Here is a 17363-nt window from a genome sequence, read left to right on the forward strand (position 1 = left end):
CCCTGATCAATAATCCATGGGGTGAAAGGAAAGTCTCCAGAGAAATTAGGAAATATTTTGACCTGATGGAAAGGACAGAGAGCCCCACATCGAGTTCTGTGGGCTGCAGCTGAAGCTGCACACCGGGAAGTGTCTAGGACCCCACAATTAGATCAGGAAGAAACAGCCTGGGTATTCAGGATCCGCTTATCTCTGTCTTCATCCGCTCCGACTGCCATAGCAAAATATCATAGACTGGGAGGCTTAGACAACAGACACTTACTTTCTCAAAGTCCCGGAGGCTGGACATCCGAGGCCAAGGAGCCAGCGGGGCCAGTTCCTTGGTGAGGGCTCCTTCCTGGCTTGCAGACAGCCGCCTCCCCACTCTGTGCTCACATGGTAGACAGAGGGAGCAAGGTCTCTCTAGTGTCTCCTCTCCTAGGAGCATTAATCCAGTAGGATCAGGGCCCCACCTTGGTGACCTCATTTAACCTTGATCACTTCCTTACTCCAAATCCAGCCACGCTGGGCACTAGGACTTCAACACATGAACTGGAGAGCATAGTTCAGTCCATAGCATTCTGGCTTTGTTTCTTTTTGTTTTTTTTCTTTTCTTTTTTTTTTTTTTTTTTTTGAGATAGGGTCTTGTTCTGTTGCCCAGGGTGGAGTGCAGTGGTATGATCACAGCGCACTGTAGCTTTGAACTCCCAGGCTCAAGTGATCCTCCTACCTCAGCCTCCCAAGCAGCTGGGACCACAGGCACATGTCACCACACCAGGTTAATTTTTGTATTTTTTGTAAAGATGTGTTTTGCCATGTTGGCCAGGCTGGTCTTGAACTCCTGACCTCAAGTGATCTGCCCCAGCATTAGTGTCCTCGGGGACAGCCCACCCAGTTCCTCTGTTTCATGTTCAGAATTCTCAGAATTCTCCTTTCCCTCTGCTACTGCACCTCACCTCCCAATCACGCTTGAACCTGGTTGCTCCATGGAGTCCCTTCACTTCCCAAAACCTGGACTCTAACCACAGCCCAGAGGGGTGCCAGGCCCTCTTCTTGCTCTTCAAGCTCCCAGGCCACTGGTCTTCTGGTCCCCCCGCCAGGAACGTGGTGCCAGCCTGTAGCTTGGCCTCTCAGGGCTACTGGGCTGTCCTTTTCATTTTTAACCTTGTTCAGTTACAAAGATAAAACATGTTCAAGTGAAAAACGAATAGAAGGGAATCTCTGTGAACCAGTCCTCAAGTCCCCTCCTGGCCACATTCGACAAAGACACTGGCATAGACACACAAGACAGACGAGACATCTTGTTCTAGAACTCCAGATGCCCATCATCCCTTTCTGTGGCTTCCCCTGCGTCCTTCTATACTGTTCCCCCAACTTCCCAGTGGCCTGCAATACGCAAAGCCATGCCCTCTCTTCACTCCTGCCAGGCTCCTTATCCGGTCACCCTTTCCAGCTGTCACCCTCCTTGTCACGTCCCACCCTCCCTAGCCCCCAATGCACAGGTCTTCTCTAGGCTGGTCTTCCCCCAGGAGATGCCCTCTCCAGGAGAGACTAGGCCAGAGCTCCAGCTGTCCTCTCCCAGGGGAGCTGCGCAAACAGCACCTGTGTCTCCCAGCAACGGTGTGGAGCGACATGCAGGGAGTATTGTCAACCAGGGCAGCTCACCCGGGCCCCAGTGTCCAGAGCTTTTCTTGGGGTGGTTCGCAGAGCCATGCCGTGGTCACATGGCTGACCTCCGTCTCCAGCCCTCTGGAGGTCCAGCTGTTAGTGTAGACTATGGGGCACGGTCCCGAGCCCCCAGCCCCGGTGAGCCATGCTGCTGTCAGGCAGGATGTTCCAGGGGCTTAGCGATCCCTCCCAGGAGCCCTTGCTGCATAGTGCTCCACTCGGGCCACTCCCCGGGCCCTTTGGCTATATGGAACTCCATGGAGGAGGGGCAGGCCCAGAGCTCCACATACTCCTGATAATGCATCTCAGCTCCCCGAGGGAACACTCCACCGGTTCTCCAGGGGCTGCCAGTTCCCGGGGGGCTGCTCTAGCTTTACTCCCTTTGCTTAGTCACACACACAAAAAAATGACATCCTTTGGAGGAAGGAGGCCGGCGTCTCCCTCTGGAGGGGGACTTTATGCCAGGCAGATGTTGCTCAGCCCGGCTCTCACGGCCACTTCCGTGTGGCTCTCCCAGGTCATTGCCACCATCCCCACCAGTCAGCTCAAGTGCCTGAAGGAAGCTGGGCATGGGCCCGGGAAGGACGAGATGACCGACGAGGAGCTGGCCGAAGGCGAGGAAGAGATCGACCACGCCGAGCGGGAGCTCCGCAGGGGCCAGATCCTCTGGTTCCGGGGCCTGAACCGGATTCAGACGCAGGTAAGCCCCGCCTCGCTGTCGCCCTGGCACTTCCACCCCAAGAGGGTAGAGGCAAGCTGGCCATCAGCAGCCGAGAGCTGGCCGTCTGCACCCAACACCCACAGGGAAACCCTCTGGTCTTGCTGCCAAGGTCACAAAAATAGCTGCCAGTGTCCCCTTTGCCATTCCGGGGTGTGTCCGCTGATGGCTGTGGCACTGAGGTTGCCTCTCCCTGACACCTCCTTCAGAGCCCAGGCATCCCCCATAGCTAAAGGTGTGTGTGGGTGACTAATGGCTCTCTCAGAGGCACAGGCCAGCACTGTCTTTATCACTGCTGGGGCTCCCTTTACTTGGCGGGAACGGCCCCAGGTCATAGGCAAGTGACATTCTCGGGAAGACAGGCCCATTTCAAACAGCCACCAGTGAGCTCAAGGTTCACTGGATGACACTGTAAATGCGATGGGGAGACTTCATTTGGGAAGTGGACTCTGGCCACCGAGTTGGTCCTTTCTGCTCATCCAAATCACCAAGGGTTAGGGCTGGCCAAGACCAAGGGCGTCAGCTGTGTTCCTCTCTGAAGTCAGATAGCCACCACTGCCACCAGTATCAGGCGCTTGCCAGAGCTACCCTGCTCCCTTGTTCCCGTCTCCTCCCGGCCAACATTTTTGCCAGAATGCTCCAGACTCGCTGTGTCTCCACACCCCTCCCTGGAACTCTCTTGTGATCCCACTACAGCCTGGCCTCTGCCCACCACTCCCCAGAAACGGCGCTCGCCTAGGTCTACAAGGCTCCCTTCCGGCTCCTGGGGTCGGGCTATCCCTGCATCGTTCCTGCCTGCTGTGGGCACTGCCTGGAGACTTGCTGTCCTCACCCGCCTGGCACCCCCACCTCCTGCTCAGCCCTCGCCCCACCCTGCTGTGGCCCTTGAGTGCTGAAAATCCTGGCCCGGGAGGAAGAAAGAGCCCATGGGGACCCCACCTGCTTCCTGGCCCCTCTCCCACTGCAGCCCCTGCAGCCTCTCCTTCATGGCCTGCCCCTCCCCCAGCAGCCTCCAGAGGGCCACCCAGCATGCTTCACACTCCACCTCCTTCTGCAAGGCCTGGGCCACCGTCTCTCAGGTCACAGCCATCACTCCCTGCCCCTCCAGGCCCTGTCCAGGATCCCCAGTTGCAATGCCCCTGACATGGAGCGACTGATTCTCCTCCCTGAGGTCCTGCCAGAGTAAGGACACCACTGCACACTTGGCTGCGGAGCCAGGGCCCGCCTAAGCCACCAGCCCCAGCTCAAGCTGAAATAGGCGGGGACTGAGGCCACACCCCTTCCCAGGGTCTGTCACACATCACCAAGGGCTTGTCCCAAGGAATCCCCCATGCAATTTGCACAAAGCTGTTCTCGGTGCCCTGGGTCCTGTATTCCCTCCCAGTGATCTCAAGGGCCTAGTCTCAAGGGACCCAGCCTCAGGGCAGCCCCACTCCCCGGGCCTCAGCCTCCTTTGCTTGCCTTGGCTCAGTTCAGCCCCTCCAACGCCGCCCTCTGCAGTGGGACTGGTGGAGCCTCTCTCCATTGTCCTAAGGATGAAGTCCACGCTCCTGACCATGACCTTCAAGCCTCTGCCTCTTGGTGTCACCCCAACCTTCCTGCACCCTTGCACCCCCGGCTGCCTTTCCAATCATGCCCTCTGCCCGCCTGTGCCACTGCACCTCCCCAACTCCCGCTGCATCCCCTGAGGCCCTCATGCTTACGAAGCCCTCTCCGACTCCTCTCACTCACACGGGCTCCTTGCAAAACTTTCCAGAGCTACAGAGTCCCCAGAGACCACAATCATGCAAGGTTAAGTCAAGGGGCACCAAAGAACTCCACATTTAAAGAGCCCCCAAGGAGTCCAAGGGGCCTCTCCAACTGAGAACTGGAAGATGAGGCTGGCATCCTAGGCACCCAACACAGCGTAGCCTGGGAAGGGTGTCTTAGGTCTGGACTCCGAACACTGTTACCTATGGCCTGGCCTGGTCAGAACACAGAGAGCCCCGGTGAGGAAGGGGAGCAGGCTTTGTCGCCAGATGGCCTGTGTCTCCCCTCCCGTGTGCAGGGGCTAATGCCTCAAGCACAATGCCTGGACAGGCCAGGGGTGCAGCACAGATAGTCTCTTCTCAATCCCTGCAATATATTTCTGTGCTAAATCTTAAACACATCAAATGTTAGAAGCAGCACTCACATCCGCCCCAGTGCCCTGCTAGAGGCCCAACTGTGCCTTCTACGAGACCATGCCTATGAGCCCCCCAGCTGCCCCCAGATGGGCTGTTGTGCTACAGAGCCCAGAGCCCAGAGCCCAGAGCTGCCCAAGCCTGGGGTTGGGGGTGAGGACAGCAGGACCTTGCCCTTCGGCGGCCCACTTCACTCCTGCCGCTGCAGCCAAAGGCAACGTTAGCTTTTCGAGCAGCTGAGACAACAGCCCTGCCCTGACCTGAAGCATCAGTGGTGTCAGTGGTACACTGACCACCTGTGTGTCTCCCGTCCTCTGTATGTGGGGGCCACTGCAGCCTGGCTAGTAGAAGCGGGTCCCATCGGTTAGAGTCTTAGAGTTCCAGGCTGTTTCAATTGTCAGTGCTCACAGAGACACGGGCTGCTGAGTCCCCTGCTTTACCTATGAGGAACAGCCGATCTGACTCTTTCATGGGTTCCTGACCCCCATGGTTTTTCGCTTTGACATTGTCACATCCAACTCACCATGTTTCTCAGGAATGCTGAACCAGTCGGTTCTTTTAGCCAGCTATGTAAGAGCATCTGCTCTCTTTGATTCGAAATACCTGCTTGAAAAATGGAGGTAAAGCTTGGGAGAAGCCCGTCAGGTTGTGCGTATGCCCCAAGCCAAGAAAACATTTCCTAGGCAGCTGGCCCCAGGTTTCTGTGTTTTGGGAACCACAAAAATCGCTCCCCAGATTTTGGAGGCCGGCACATGCTTTTCTGTTGCTAAGTGAAGGGATTTTGTAACCTGCTCGCACCATGGTTCCATACTAACATATCAACGCACCGGATGGACAGGGTGTCATTCCAGAATAAAAGAGTCCTTCAAACCCAGAGCATGTAGCTTTTTGAAGCGCTCATGACTCGGTCTGTCTTTTTTGCATCCCATAATAACCCAAAAAGAAGCTTCATTAGCGACTGGGCCTTGCTCCTGGCTCAGCTCTTGGGCTTCCAGGTATGGGGTGGTGGCGACTGTGGTATTGTCACTGATGGGGCTCTCCCACTGGGACACCGTCTGTAGCCAGGCCAGACCAATGCAAATCCGAGGCAGGAAAGGCATCTTTCCTACCCCTCATCACTTTTGCCGCAGCAAGAGTCCTCTCCTGAATCTAGACAGGAGATCCCCCTGCAAGCCACCACGACGCCATCACATCAACCATCCTCCTTCCGTGCGCTGATATACTCAATATGCGTTCCTCACGGTCGCAGCCAGTGCCACGAGGTACCCCTTGTGACAAGCGAGTGAGTGGGATGTGCTGGGCAGAAGGGGACTAGGCAGGCTGAGAAGGAGGAGTCCTTTCCACAGCGTGTCAAGGGTTGAACTGGCGTACATCCTCATTTTGGCTGGTGCAGGGGGAGTCTGAACACTCAAGCTGCCTTCTTCCATGAAGCCCTGGCCCGTGTCAAGACACCCAGGTGAACCTGGTGGCCACCACATAGCACTGCAGGGCTCGGGCTGGAGCAGGTAGCTTTGGGCTCCAGATACGCACACTGGCTTTGCTCTTCACATCATCTCCAGCAAGATGGACATGAGTCCCCATGCCAGCCAACGGCAGGTCAGGAAATCCAAAGACACTGGGTCAAGGCCCTCCTGCAGGCCTCAGTTTCCCCAGCCTCGCTTCCCCTTCAACTTGTAGGAAGCTGTAAGAGTGGGGACAAAGCGAAGCCATGGCTGCCAGTCGGTGGGAGAATCCCCTCCTCCGCTAGGTCTATTCTTCTGCTGAGGTTTCGAGGGGGCGCCCCCCGCCCAGTCACTCGGATGAGCCACAGAAGCTGGCGGAGATGGGCAGGCAGACACAGCATGGGGCACAAGTCCTCCGGGTTTAGAGGAAGCAGGGCGGATTCTGATAGGAGCCTGTCATGTCCCTCAGGTGTGTTGGGGAGGGAAAAAAAAGGTTGAGAACTATGAAGTACTTCCTGACAAGTGGCTTGCAAGGGGCATTTCTGACATGTTTGCAGTGTGCCCTGACTTGTGACCCCCTTCCCTTCCCAATCTCATGACCACTAACCATCTGCTCAGCAAACCCTCTCTTGGTGGGTGGCACAGAGGCTGGCATCAGTCAGGGCCCTGTCCAAACATTGCCAGCTCCCAGTGAGCAGGGTGACCTGGTGAGGCTTTGCTGTCACCCTATGTGCCCAGTGGTGGCCCCTATCCTTGCCCAGCCCTCCCCTCCGCGATAGCCTGGACAACAGTGCAAGCCAAACTTTATCTCATTTTCTCTCCCACAGATGGAGGTAGTGAGTACCTTCAAGAGAAGCGGTTCAGTTCAGGGTGCTGTGCGCCGGCGGTCTTCGGTCCTCAGCCAGCTTCATGACGTAACCAATCTTTCTACCCCTACTCACGCAATTCTCTCTGCTGCCAATCCCACCAGTGCTGCTGGGAGTGAGTCTTGACTTCCCTTTTCTCTCATAAATGGCATCTCTGGGGAAGAATAAGCCTCCCCAGCTCGGCCTTCTCTCTTTTCCAGTCTTGCATTCCGCTCACCGTGGCTTTTCTGTTCTTTACTGCCCTGTCCAGTCCTTCCCGCCCAGACGGTGTCTCTCGAAAGCCATATTCTTTTATGAAACGTATTCAACCCATGGCACTTCCGGACCTCCCGTTCTTTGCTTTGTTTGGTTTTTGGGTTTATGTTTAGTGCTCCTTGTGCCATTGGTTCTCTTTTCTTGAACTTGTCTGCCTTTGCCGATGGTTCTTCATGAACTTGGGCCACTTCTGGGGGTGTCTGGTGTCAGGCTGGGGCCTTGCTCAGTGTTTAGTGGTGCAACGTCAGGGCAGCGCGCGGGCTCAGGGCCGCCTTTCCGGGGCTGGAGGGGTGGTGGGTGCCTTTCCCACACTGTTTGCCGCAGAAGAATCCAGCCAGCGTACCCAGGAACTGGAGCGGCGCTTCCAGCATCCTCCTTAAAGTGGTTTCCTAAGGATGCTGCTGTCGCCTGTCCCCAGGTGGGCTCAGTGCTGGCCAGTCACTACTGCACAGGTGGCGCCTGCCCTGTAGGCCTTGCCCCAAGCCACTGGGTGTTAGAGGTGTCCCCAGAACTGGCGCTCAGAGGCCGGGTATGTGGCCAGGTGTTCCTGAAGCGCCTTCACTCTTTCCAAACGAGCCTCAGGATCAGGCCTTAACCTGATCCTTAACCCACACTCTCTCCCCTCCTTCCTCTGAGAAGCTGAGAGAAACCACTTTTCTTCAAGATGTTGCCACAAAAAGTTCCTACCATGTTGGTTACAGTTTAAAGAGAACTCAGGGGCTATCCTAAGGAGGTAGAAACTTCCATAATTGCTCACATCTTTTTACAAAGACAAAGGGAAAGCCACTCTATTGCTGACCCCACCACCCCAATGGGAGAGAATGCAGGGAACCCAGTGGCTCCAGCCAGGCAGCCTGCTTTCTCCAACAAACTCAAGAGAGTTTATACACCAAATAGTAAACCTTCACGCGTGGGCCCAGAGCCCTTGTCAGGATGGTTCTGTGCTACCTCTTTCCTTTCCTTCTAGCAAGCCCCCGAAGCGCTCCCCTCTGCCAACATGAACACGCCACTCCCCTGCAGATGGGAGTCCTTAACCATGCCTTTTTCCATCACAGACTCTTCCAGCTTGATTTCTTTTCTTTTCCTGTCTTTTTTTTTTTTTTAGGAACTGGTGAGAGGTCCCTGGTGGGGGTCACCCCTCCTCTTGAATAAGCTGTCGTTTTGGGCCACTCTGTCCTTTAAGGAAGGGAGGAGGGCCATCCTGTCCCCCTTGGGAACAGAGCACGTGTGCTCACACACACACGCGTGCGCGTGCACACACACACACACACACACACACTTCTTCTCCCAACCACAGGCCACGCAACCACAGGCCACGCACACCTCCAGCTTGCTCCACACTCATCATGGTGCCACCTACCCTGGTCACAAATATTGGCCAACACTGTGGCGGTTGGGCTGAAAAGCAGCCGGCGCCTCCAGTGCCCTAGACGTGGGCCCAGAGGGGCCTCGCCGTCACTCCAGCCAGAGAGGCCGACAGGAGGCTCTGCCAAGTCAGTTAAGGCCAAAAATGGTTCGTGGCCTCCCAGCACCTTCCTTCCTGGGAGCTGAGGGGCAACAAGGGGCATGGCTGTGCCTCAGCCTCCCTCCCCCTTGACTTCCTCCGTATGTCTCTTTGCCATCTCTCTCTGTGCTTCCTGTCTGTCTGTCCATCTGCCCATTTGTTGAGTTAAGGGGAAGGCAGCCACCACGGCCCCGCTCCATGCGTTCCTCAAGCCTTCTCCACAGCTCTGGCCTCATCCCACCCCAGGACCAGCTCCTTGTCCCTCTCCAGGTCCAGCCCAGCCTCAGTGGGGCCTGCTGTCTCTTCTCCCTCTGGATTCCTCCTACTTCCTCCCTGGGGCGGCCTCTTGCTCCTCTCTTCCTTGGCTCCTAGCACTTCTTTCCTGCCTTCATTCCGTGGCCATCTGTCCCCCTCCTCCCCACCTCCGGAGCCTGGCAGTGCCGGGTAAGTAGAGTGGGAGAGACGCCACCCCTCCTGCTGTTCACGAGCTATTCCATGGGGGCCCTAAGTGGCGGATAGCCAGAAGGAGAGCAGCTGTCCCTTGCACACTATGTGCTCCAGCAGAAGGTGGGTGGCAGGGCCCTCTGAAGAGGCCCATCCCAGCTGAACATCAGCATCCCAGAAAGGACTCTGCCGTGGAGGAAGATGCTGGCTGGGGACCTGGCAACACCAAGGACGTGCCCACTTCTGGAAGCCGCCCGCCAGAACCACCTCCTGCCATCATCACAGTGCAGCAGATTGGTTTAGAACTCAGAACCCAACCCCCACTCCACGCTTCAAGGACCCCAAGCAATCACCAAGCCCAGCACCCTCATCCTAGAGATCAGGGCAAGGAGGTTGTCCCCAAGGGCCAGGACCTGCCCTGGGTCCCATAAGCAGCCAGGCCTGGCAGAGCGGGGACTAGCACCAGTGCCCACCCTCTACTTGGAACTTTCTGGTGGATGAGAGATGCTCCGAAAGCTGCGACGGAGCTCCCCTAGACAAGAGGGCTGCCCCAACTAGGCCTGCAGGGGCGTCAAGTCACATGGTTTCCTAAGGCAAACCCACAGTTTCCCATCCTCTTTGCCTGCTCCAAGCCAGGCTGCCTTTCAGCCCACCAGGAGTCTGGGGCTTTTCTGGGCACTGGAGCTGCCTCCGTCCCAAGCCTTTACCAATGAGGACCTCAGGCCCTCCAGGGAGAAGGGCCAGGGGTTGGTACCATGACATCCCCTCACCCTGTGCCCCTGGGGCCAATGCAGGAAGTAGCAAGGGGGTGACTAGGAGGGGTCTAGAGATTCGGGATCGCTGGGGCTCAGTGCTCACACACTTGAGCCCCCCCCACCCTGTCTAACCTCCCATGCCTTTGCTGCTTCTGGACTCAGGAGTCCCAACACAGGCCCCGTCCCTCCTCTGCATGCATTGTCAGACTGTACCAGCCACAACTTCTGATCCCCAGCTCCAGGCAGCCTCCACTGCCCCTCCCCTGCCCAGTCTGGTGACTACCCCACACCATGCCTCAACTACACACCCACACACCGAGGCCACAGTATCACTATCTCTATTGGGTATCCATATTCTGGAGAGCTGGCCAGGGATAGCTGGTTCAGTTACTCAGGTCTACCAAGGGTAGCAGGCCCAGGGGGCTACGTGTCTGCCCCTAGGAGGGACAGGAGGGTGCACGATCATTTGGAAAGTCCCCCCGAAGCCACTCGAGAGGACTTTTATGTCTGTTTTCCACTGGGACACACAGACACACCCCAGCCACGCATCCAAAGTCTATCCTTCCGGCAGCGCCAACACCAGGCCTGTGTGAGATGTTTACTATTGGAGTCGTTCCTGAGATGCCACCTGACCTGGCCCAGCAAAGGGCAGGGGTTGGGCAGCAGGCCATGAGTCTGGTCCCCTGTGGCCACCGGGGGTCCCTCAGGGCCATTTAGTTCTGGTTAATCATTAGCTGGAAACAGATCACAGCAGTTGCTTGGTTTTATTGGCTTTGGCAACATGAAAACCGTTTGGCCAAAGGGGCCGAACCGGGCCACATGAGTCCCAGGCTTTCCCTGGACGCTCCTTTCCAGGGCCCAGGGCGACATGCTGCTCACCACACTCACAGCCCCATGGTGGAAGGAGTCTTGTTTTCTGGAGTTTGCATTTTCAGAAAGGTCATGTGCTTTGAGCCAAGCCTCCCTACCTGGTTTCTGGGAACGGTGTATTGGCATTTTTTTCTCAGATCTTTGACAGTCTGCACCCTGCCTCCATGCTGGAAGCAGTAGCAGCCCTCCCCCAAGAGCCCTGCCCTGCCCTAGGCTTTCCTGGAACCCTGGGCCCTACCACAGGGGAATGCCCTTGCAGGCAATTCCTAAAGTAGACACCAGAACGCAGCCTAGGGCAGCCCAGAACCCCTGGTCCAAGGCCCTCCCCATCAGGCACTCCGAGTGTGGACTCCTAAGCTGGGAGCCAGGGCCAGAGACCTCCCAAGTCTAATTGGAGGTCCCGCACCTGGATTCAGCCAGTACGGAGGCAAGGGCTCAGCTGGGCCCTCCTCCTGGGTCCTCTTTAGTCTGAGCACCCAACAGGCCTGGGACTCGCCGCGCCCAGGTCAGTTGAGCAGCTCAGTGCTGATGTCAGGAGCACAGGCCTCGGCTCACACGGTCCTGGGCATGAGTGTGTACACAAGGTGGGAGGCAATTTTCATGAAACTTGCCAGCTGCAAGCAGTTCTGGCTTGCCAACACACACAGAACCATGTCTGTCGTTTCCGTTCTTTGGTTCGATTCCTTGGGGAAAGAGCCAGCTGTGGAGTTTGCATTTTCATTTTTCCTAATTCAAGCATGTCACATCCCCATGGGGGAGAAAGGGGCCTTCCCCTTGCCCTTCCCCCACACAGGGAAGTGAGACCGAAGTCATCTTCTCCTCAGTGTTCAGGCTATCTGAGCTTGGCTTCTCATTGCCTGAGTTGACTGATGGTTCATATTGCCACAGGCTCTTGAGGACACCTTTGTCGCTTTGAAAGCACGGTTGTTTTGGGCCTGGAAACCCTAAAGTTCTTGGCGAGAAGTTCCCCATGGGTCTCCCTGGCTGCTGTGTTCAGAATCTGCTCTAAATTCAAAGCTCAGATGCCTGGGGAGCTGACAGGTTCCTGCCTCCAATGGAAGGTTCTGGACCGGTGGTTGGTGCTGAGCAGTGGATAGGCAGGGAGGAAATCGACCAGAAGCATCGGAGCTCTGTGAACCGTAGTGACCGAGACTGAGCAGAGAGCACGGAGCCCCCCGGGCCAGCTGATGCCCAGCACAGAGGCAGCAGGATAGGGCTTGTTTCTGCTTGAGGAATTAGAAGGAAGAGTGAGAAGGTATCAGGCACAGCTTCTGTCATTTCCGTTGTCACTGCGGGTCAGGAGCCTTTGCTTTGATTGTTCTCTTTTCCTTTCCTTTTTCTACTCTTCTTGGTCCTTCGCTTGTCTCCCTGCTTCTGCGGCCCTTCTCCACCCTCATCCTCCTCCCCAGCCCTGCACTGCAAACTCCAGCACTTGAAGGCTAAGCAGGGGCATGTCTCCCCATGTCCCCATGCACATGGCGGGCACCTCCACTCCAGCTGGCTGGCAGTGGCATCGCAAATGGCACTCCATACCTGCACCCCTTCTGCTTTGGCTCAGTGTGGCCAGGGATGGGCCTTGTCAGTCTGCAGAGTCACCGGCCCTGTGTAAGGCTCAGAACTGCTCATCCACGCAGGTCAGGAGCCCAGGCCAAGCCCACAGCACCCAGCGTGTCTCCTCTGGGCAGCTGGTAACAAACTGCCAGGGACAGCCTCTCTAAGGATGCGTACTTGAGCTAAGTTCAGAGGAAAGAGAAAGGCCAGCCAGGCAGCAGAAAGGGCAGGGGTCATGGCTCCGGGGAGCCCCTGCGTGGGGCGTTCAGAAACAGCTCCAGCCAGCTGGGCATCGCAAAGTGGGCAAAGAGCCATGGTGATGGCCGAAGCCAGCACAGGAGACTGATGCCAGGCCGTGTGGGCCCCAGACATTCAGCCTCGTCCACTGAGCCCCTGCTCGGTGCAGTGAGCCAGACAGACAGACCCCTGCCCCAGGGAGATACCTTCCAGTGAAAGGGGGATGGAGGGGGCACTTGAAGGAAGGAGCAGAAGTGGGCACCGTGCTGCTGGGGGAGACAAGAGTGAGGGGAGCCTTCCCGGTGTGGGGTGTGGCCGGAGCAAAGGCCCCCAGGTGGGATGTGCTGGAGGCTGAGGGGTAAAAGAGGGCAGAGTGAGAGAGACCAGGGCAGGCTCTGAGGGCCACAGCCAGTGGAGGGCTTGTAGCCGGGGAGACCAAGACACGCTCTGGTTTTTGGGCTGCCATGCTAAGGGCATGGAGGGGTGGGGACGAAGGGCAGGTTCTGGATGGCGTTTGAAGGGAGCCACGGGGCTGGGGCCAGGGGGTTGGGCCTGCTAAGTTTGAGACCCAGCTTAGACGCTTAAGTCTGGAGCCGGAGCCGGAGCCGAGAGGCTGTTAGCCGGCAGATGGAATGGAAGGCCGAGGACCAGAAGAGAGTACCTAGACCCAGAGGAAAGGCCCTCGGGTGTCAGGGATGGAAGAGGAGGAGGGGCTGGAGCAGTGTCGGACAGCGCTGGGGGACTATGAGGAGTAAAGGACTGTGGCCTCTCAGGGTCATCAGCCACGATGGGGAACAGAGAAGTGTGGCAGAGGGAGACAGCAGGAGGACACAAGGAGGTGGGCACACATAGTGGGGAGCCACCTCGCTTCCCCCGGATGAGATGGGGAACCCCCAGCCCAACCTGACCCTCCTAGGGGCATCTCTCCCTGAAGAATGCTTTCTTTTCCTTTCTTTTTAAATTGTCCTACAGTGAAACGGGCTTTTTGGGGTACAGTTCAATGAATTTCCACACGGTCAGGACGCGGGCCAGTTCCATTGCCTACTGGAAGGTTTGGAGCCAGATGGGGGACCAAGAGTCTGACTCGGCAGCCAGAGAGAGCTCAGAAACTCCACCTGGAGAAGGGAAAGGAAGGATAGAGGGCTTTGCTGGTGGGGGTTGCGGTCCCAAGGGGACCCCAGGACCCCAGGCAGGACATAGCAGCAGCAATGGAGGTGGGGAGAGGCTCAGATGTGGAAGATGCTTTTGAGTTAGGGTAGGGCCCACAGGACATGCGGATGTCTGGTGCATAGGGTCAGGGCGTCAAAGCGCCTCTGAGGTTTGGCCAGAGCCCTGCACTGGGAAGGCTGCTGGTGGGCAGAGTTCAGCTGGAGCGCTGATAAGAGTCCTCCCTGGGCCTCCTGCAATTTGAGAGGTCCCTTAGGCGTCGAAGGGGGGACACCTGGGAGGCAGCCAGGGCAGAAGTCTGGCAGTCCAGGAAAAGGTGGACGTGGTGCAGCTGGTATCTGCAGTATTTACAGTGACCTGATGGTCTATAAACAGCATTGACAGCCTTGGGGGCCATGAGTTTCCTTTGGGAGTAGTAGAGGGGGGCACGTCCTGGGTTGGGAGTAGAGCAGGAGGTGGTGCAGGAGCCTGAAATGAGGACAGAGTGAACCCAGGCTGGTGGAAGGAGGGCATCCTCGAGCACCCAGGTAGGAGTGCAGCCCTCTGGGATGGGCCTCTCTTAGAAATGTTTGCTGCTTTCCATTGAATCAATCTCCCGGGAATTGACTGCATCCTTCAGTGTTGGGTGGGCTGAAAACACCCTACCCTAAGACCAACACCAAAACATTGTTTAATGGCCCAGGATTAGAATGCAGGGAAAATAGAGCCTGGAGAAAGCTGACTCACTGTCAGCTGTAACAGACTCACCAGGACTCCAGCCAAGCTTAGCACCCCCGAACAGCAGAATGTTGAGGGGCAGCCCTTCCATCCTGCAGTGGTTCACTCAGTCACTTGTGCATTCCCCAAGTGTCTGCTGAGCAGCTGCTCTGGGCCAGGCTCTGGTGTTAAGCCACAGACAAGGCAGATGCCATCCGGGAGGGGCACGCTGGAGCAGCTGGTGGGACTGGAGTAGCAGTAGCAGCAGAAGCCCAGCCTGGAAGGAAGGACTGGTTCCATGGCCTGGCTGCCCTTTGTGGAGGTCTTTGGAGTTGAGCCAGGTGCTGTGAGACCTGTGCATAGGTTTGAGCAGGGGCCTGGCCTGATCACACACCCCAGGTCTGAATGAGGCCACCAGCTCAGTGAGGAGAAGGGTGTGGCCAAGGTCACCTGGTGTACTGCCAGCCATCTCACCCCACACAGCCCTGGGGTCAAGGCCTGCAGCATTGTGTCCTTTTTGTGACTTGACGGGCATGGGCAACAGCTGGAGTAGGCGATGTCCCAGGCAGCTTCCATACCACAATCCTGTACCAGAAAAGGCCTAAATAATGAGGCAACATCTGCATTGGCTACAAAAGGTGAATTCTGTTTCTTTTCATTAAAAATGTCGAATTATTCTCAATTTCTGTGTTACCCCTAATTCAGAAACCAGTCTGGAGATAAAGGCCTGAGTGAGAATAGCTGACCATCTGCCGTCTGGCAGATGTGACTTTCCCGAATCCAGAGAAAATCCTAACCAGATTTCAGATAGGGTGCTAGAAAATTCCAATGTGGAGCTTTTTGGCTCACTTTTATTATTATTATTATTTTAAATAGGAACAGGGAGTATCACTCTGTTCCCCAGGTTGGTCTCGAACACCTGGTCTCAAGCGATCAGCCCACCTCAGCCTCCCAAAGTGCTGGAATTACAGCCGTGGACCACCAAACCTGGCCCTGGCTCACTTTTTGCACTGGAGAGGTGATGAGGTTGGCATCATTTCAACTGTTCAGGAGCACTGTGCTTTGCCTAGCTGAGCCCCTGCAGGGCTGAAAGAAAGTCACTGAAAAAAGGTGATTCATTGTCTAAACTAGGGGGCGGCTAACTTTTCCTATACAGAGCCAGAGAGGAAATATTTTTAGCTTTCCAGGCCTGGTCCCTGCTGCCGTGACACAACTGTGCCCTTAAACCAGTAAAACTTTATTAACCAAAACTAGCAGAGAGCTGGGGTTAGCCCTTGAGTAAGCCCTGACACCTTGTCTAAATCCAGAAAACCAAATCCTAAATAGAACCTTGGCCCCGGAAATGCTTCAGAACTCCTAATGTGTCCACCTGCTCACATAGGGAGGGGTGGACAGGTGTTGGATGAACCCCAGGGTCTGCCTGGAAGCTCAGCGCTCTGTCTGCTGCCCCCTATAGGGACGGCAGTACAAGGTGGGCCAGCTACCACTGGCGGCTGTGCTGACGCTGGCCTGTGCGAGGCCAGGCAGAAGTCTCCCCATCAACTCCTGGCTTCTAGAAGCAGGAAGGAGCCCAGGCTGAGGGGCCAGGGAGCAAAGAGAGGCAGCAAGGACTTGAGTGCGTGAGGCAAGGTGGAGAAGCCAGAGGAGGGAAGAGCTCATTCTTGGAGCAGTGCCCTGCTGGAGGGTCAGGGGGCTTCAGAGGTGCCATGAGCTCAGTTGGGGGCAGAGGGCCACTGTGCTGGGGGAGTCTGGGGCACAGCGGGAGCTCTTTCCTGCAGGGAGTTCTGCTGATCTGAGGTCTGCTAACTCCTGTGGGGAGGGACCGCCAGGGAACAACACAGAGCGAAGCCCGGCGGGGCGGTGGAGACGCAAGTTTCGGAATGTCTGACTGGAAGATGGAGGAGGAGACGGGAGAGAGGACGCGGGAGTGAGGCCAGAGGAGCAGGGGCACCAGATTGAACCAGACCCAGTCGGACTCGGGGGCTATGAGGAGGCCACAGGGGCATCTGAGCAGAGACAGGCTTTAGTGGGTGCAAATCAAGAGTGTGGCCATTTTCGTCTCAAATACCTCCAGCTGGGGACTGCTGGGCTCTCTGGCCTGGAGCTCTGAGTACAGGCCTGGGCCACAGTTCCTGGTTATAGCCAGATGGGCCCCAGCACGGTGGCCAGGGTGGAGAGATATGGACAGAGAGGAGGAGGGACAGAGCCAAGCCAGAGCTCTGGGGCACGCAGGGACAGAAGAGAGGGCAGTGGAGGAGACGGGGCCAGAGCAGCTGGTGAGGTGGAAGAGGGCCAGGCAGGGGCAATGTCAGGAAGCCATGAGAAGTTTCCAGAAAGAGGGATGATCATCTGTGTTGGGTGCCCTGAAGGATCAAATAAGACGAAGATGCAGAAGTGGACAGCGCAGTTAGCTGCAGGGGGACTCTGGGCATGGCAGGTCCCGGCTCCAGCCATGGGAGCTGGGGGATGGAGGGAGACCCATGCGAGAAAGACCGGCAGTGCCCATAGGCTGGGAACTTGCTTATACCAGCAGGTACTTCCGACTTTCTGGTAAGATAGAGAAGAGAGCCCACTCACCAGCATTCTCTCCTTTTCAAATCGTCTTTCTTTTCTACCAAATTGGAATTCAGATTGGGCAGAGACCCCGGAGGTCACCGAAGCCAGTCGTCCCCCCGGGACAGGGAATTGGGAGGTCGCAGCCACGAGCCTAGTGCAGCACTCTCGAGTTCCAGAATACCTGCCCAGCTCAGCCTAGAGAAAGACACTGCCATCTTTTCCTGCATGCAGATCGGTTGACGAGACCAAGGCCCACACCTGAAAACCCTTTCCAAAGGCAGGCAGAGCCACCCCATTCCGTAGCAGCCCTCCAACAAATGGGTGGACATTTCTCATGCCATGACCCCCAGCCATTGATGTGGGTGGAACTTACCAGCACCAGCTGGCCACTGACTGTCTCCTTCCTTCTTTCCTACCTTCCTTCCACCTTTCCTTTCCTTTCCCTTCCTTTTCTCCCTCCCTGCTCCCACGTCGGGCCCTGTCCCTCCATCTC

General features: G+C 56.7%; 1 protein-coding gene across 8 annotated transcripts in view; it reads left to right on the forward strand.

Annotated features, from left to right (window-relative positions):
* The window catches only part of ATP2B3 (ATPase plasma membrane Ca2+ transporting 3), a 66058-nt gene that overhangs the window by 45701 nt on the left and 2994 nt on the right, over positions 1-17363 (forward strand). For 2 of the 8 annotated variants that reach the window (XM_045383725.3, XM_045383726.3), the window contains 2 exons: positions 2165-2347; positions 6797-6950. In XM_045383725.3, the coding sequence (XP_045239660.1) occupies positions 2165-2347; positions 6797-6950 (337 nt within the window). Of the gene's footprint in view, positions 1-2164; positions 2348-3061; positions 5402-6796; positions 6951-17363 lie in introns of those variants that run through there. The other 6 variants (XM_045383721.2, XM_074029601.1, XM_045383720.3 and 3 more) reach the window with 3 other exon arrangements.

Source organism: Macaca fascicularis, chromosome X, assembly GCF_037993035.2.
Source record: "Macaca fascicularis isolate 582-1 chromosome X, T2T-MFA8v1.1".
Classification (NCBI taxonomy): domain Eukaryota; kingdom Metazoa; phylum Chordata; class Mammalia; order Primates; family Cercopithecidae; genus Macaca; species Macaca fascicularis.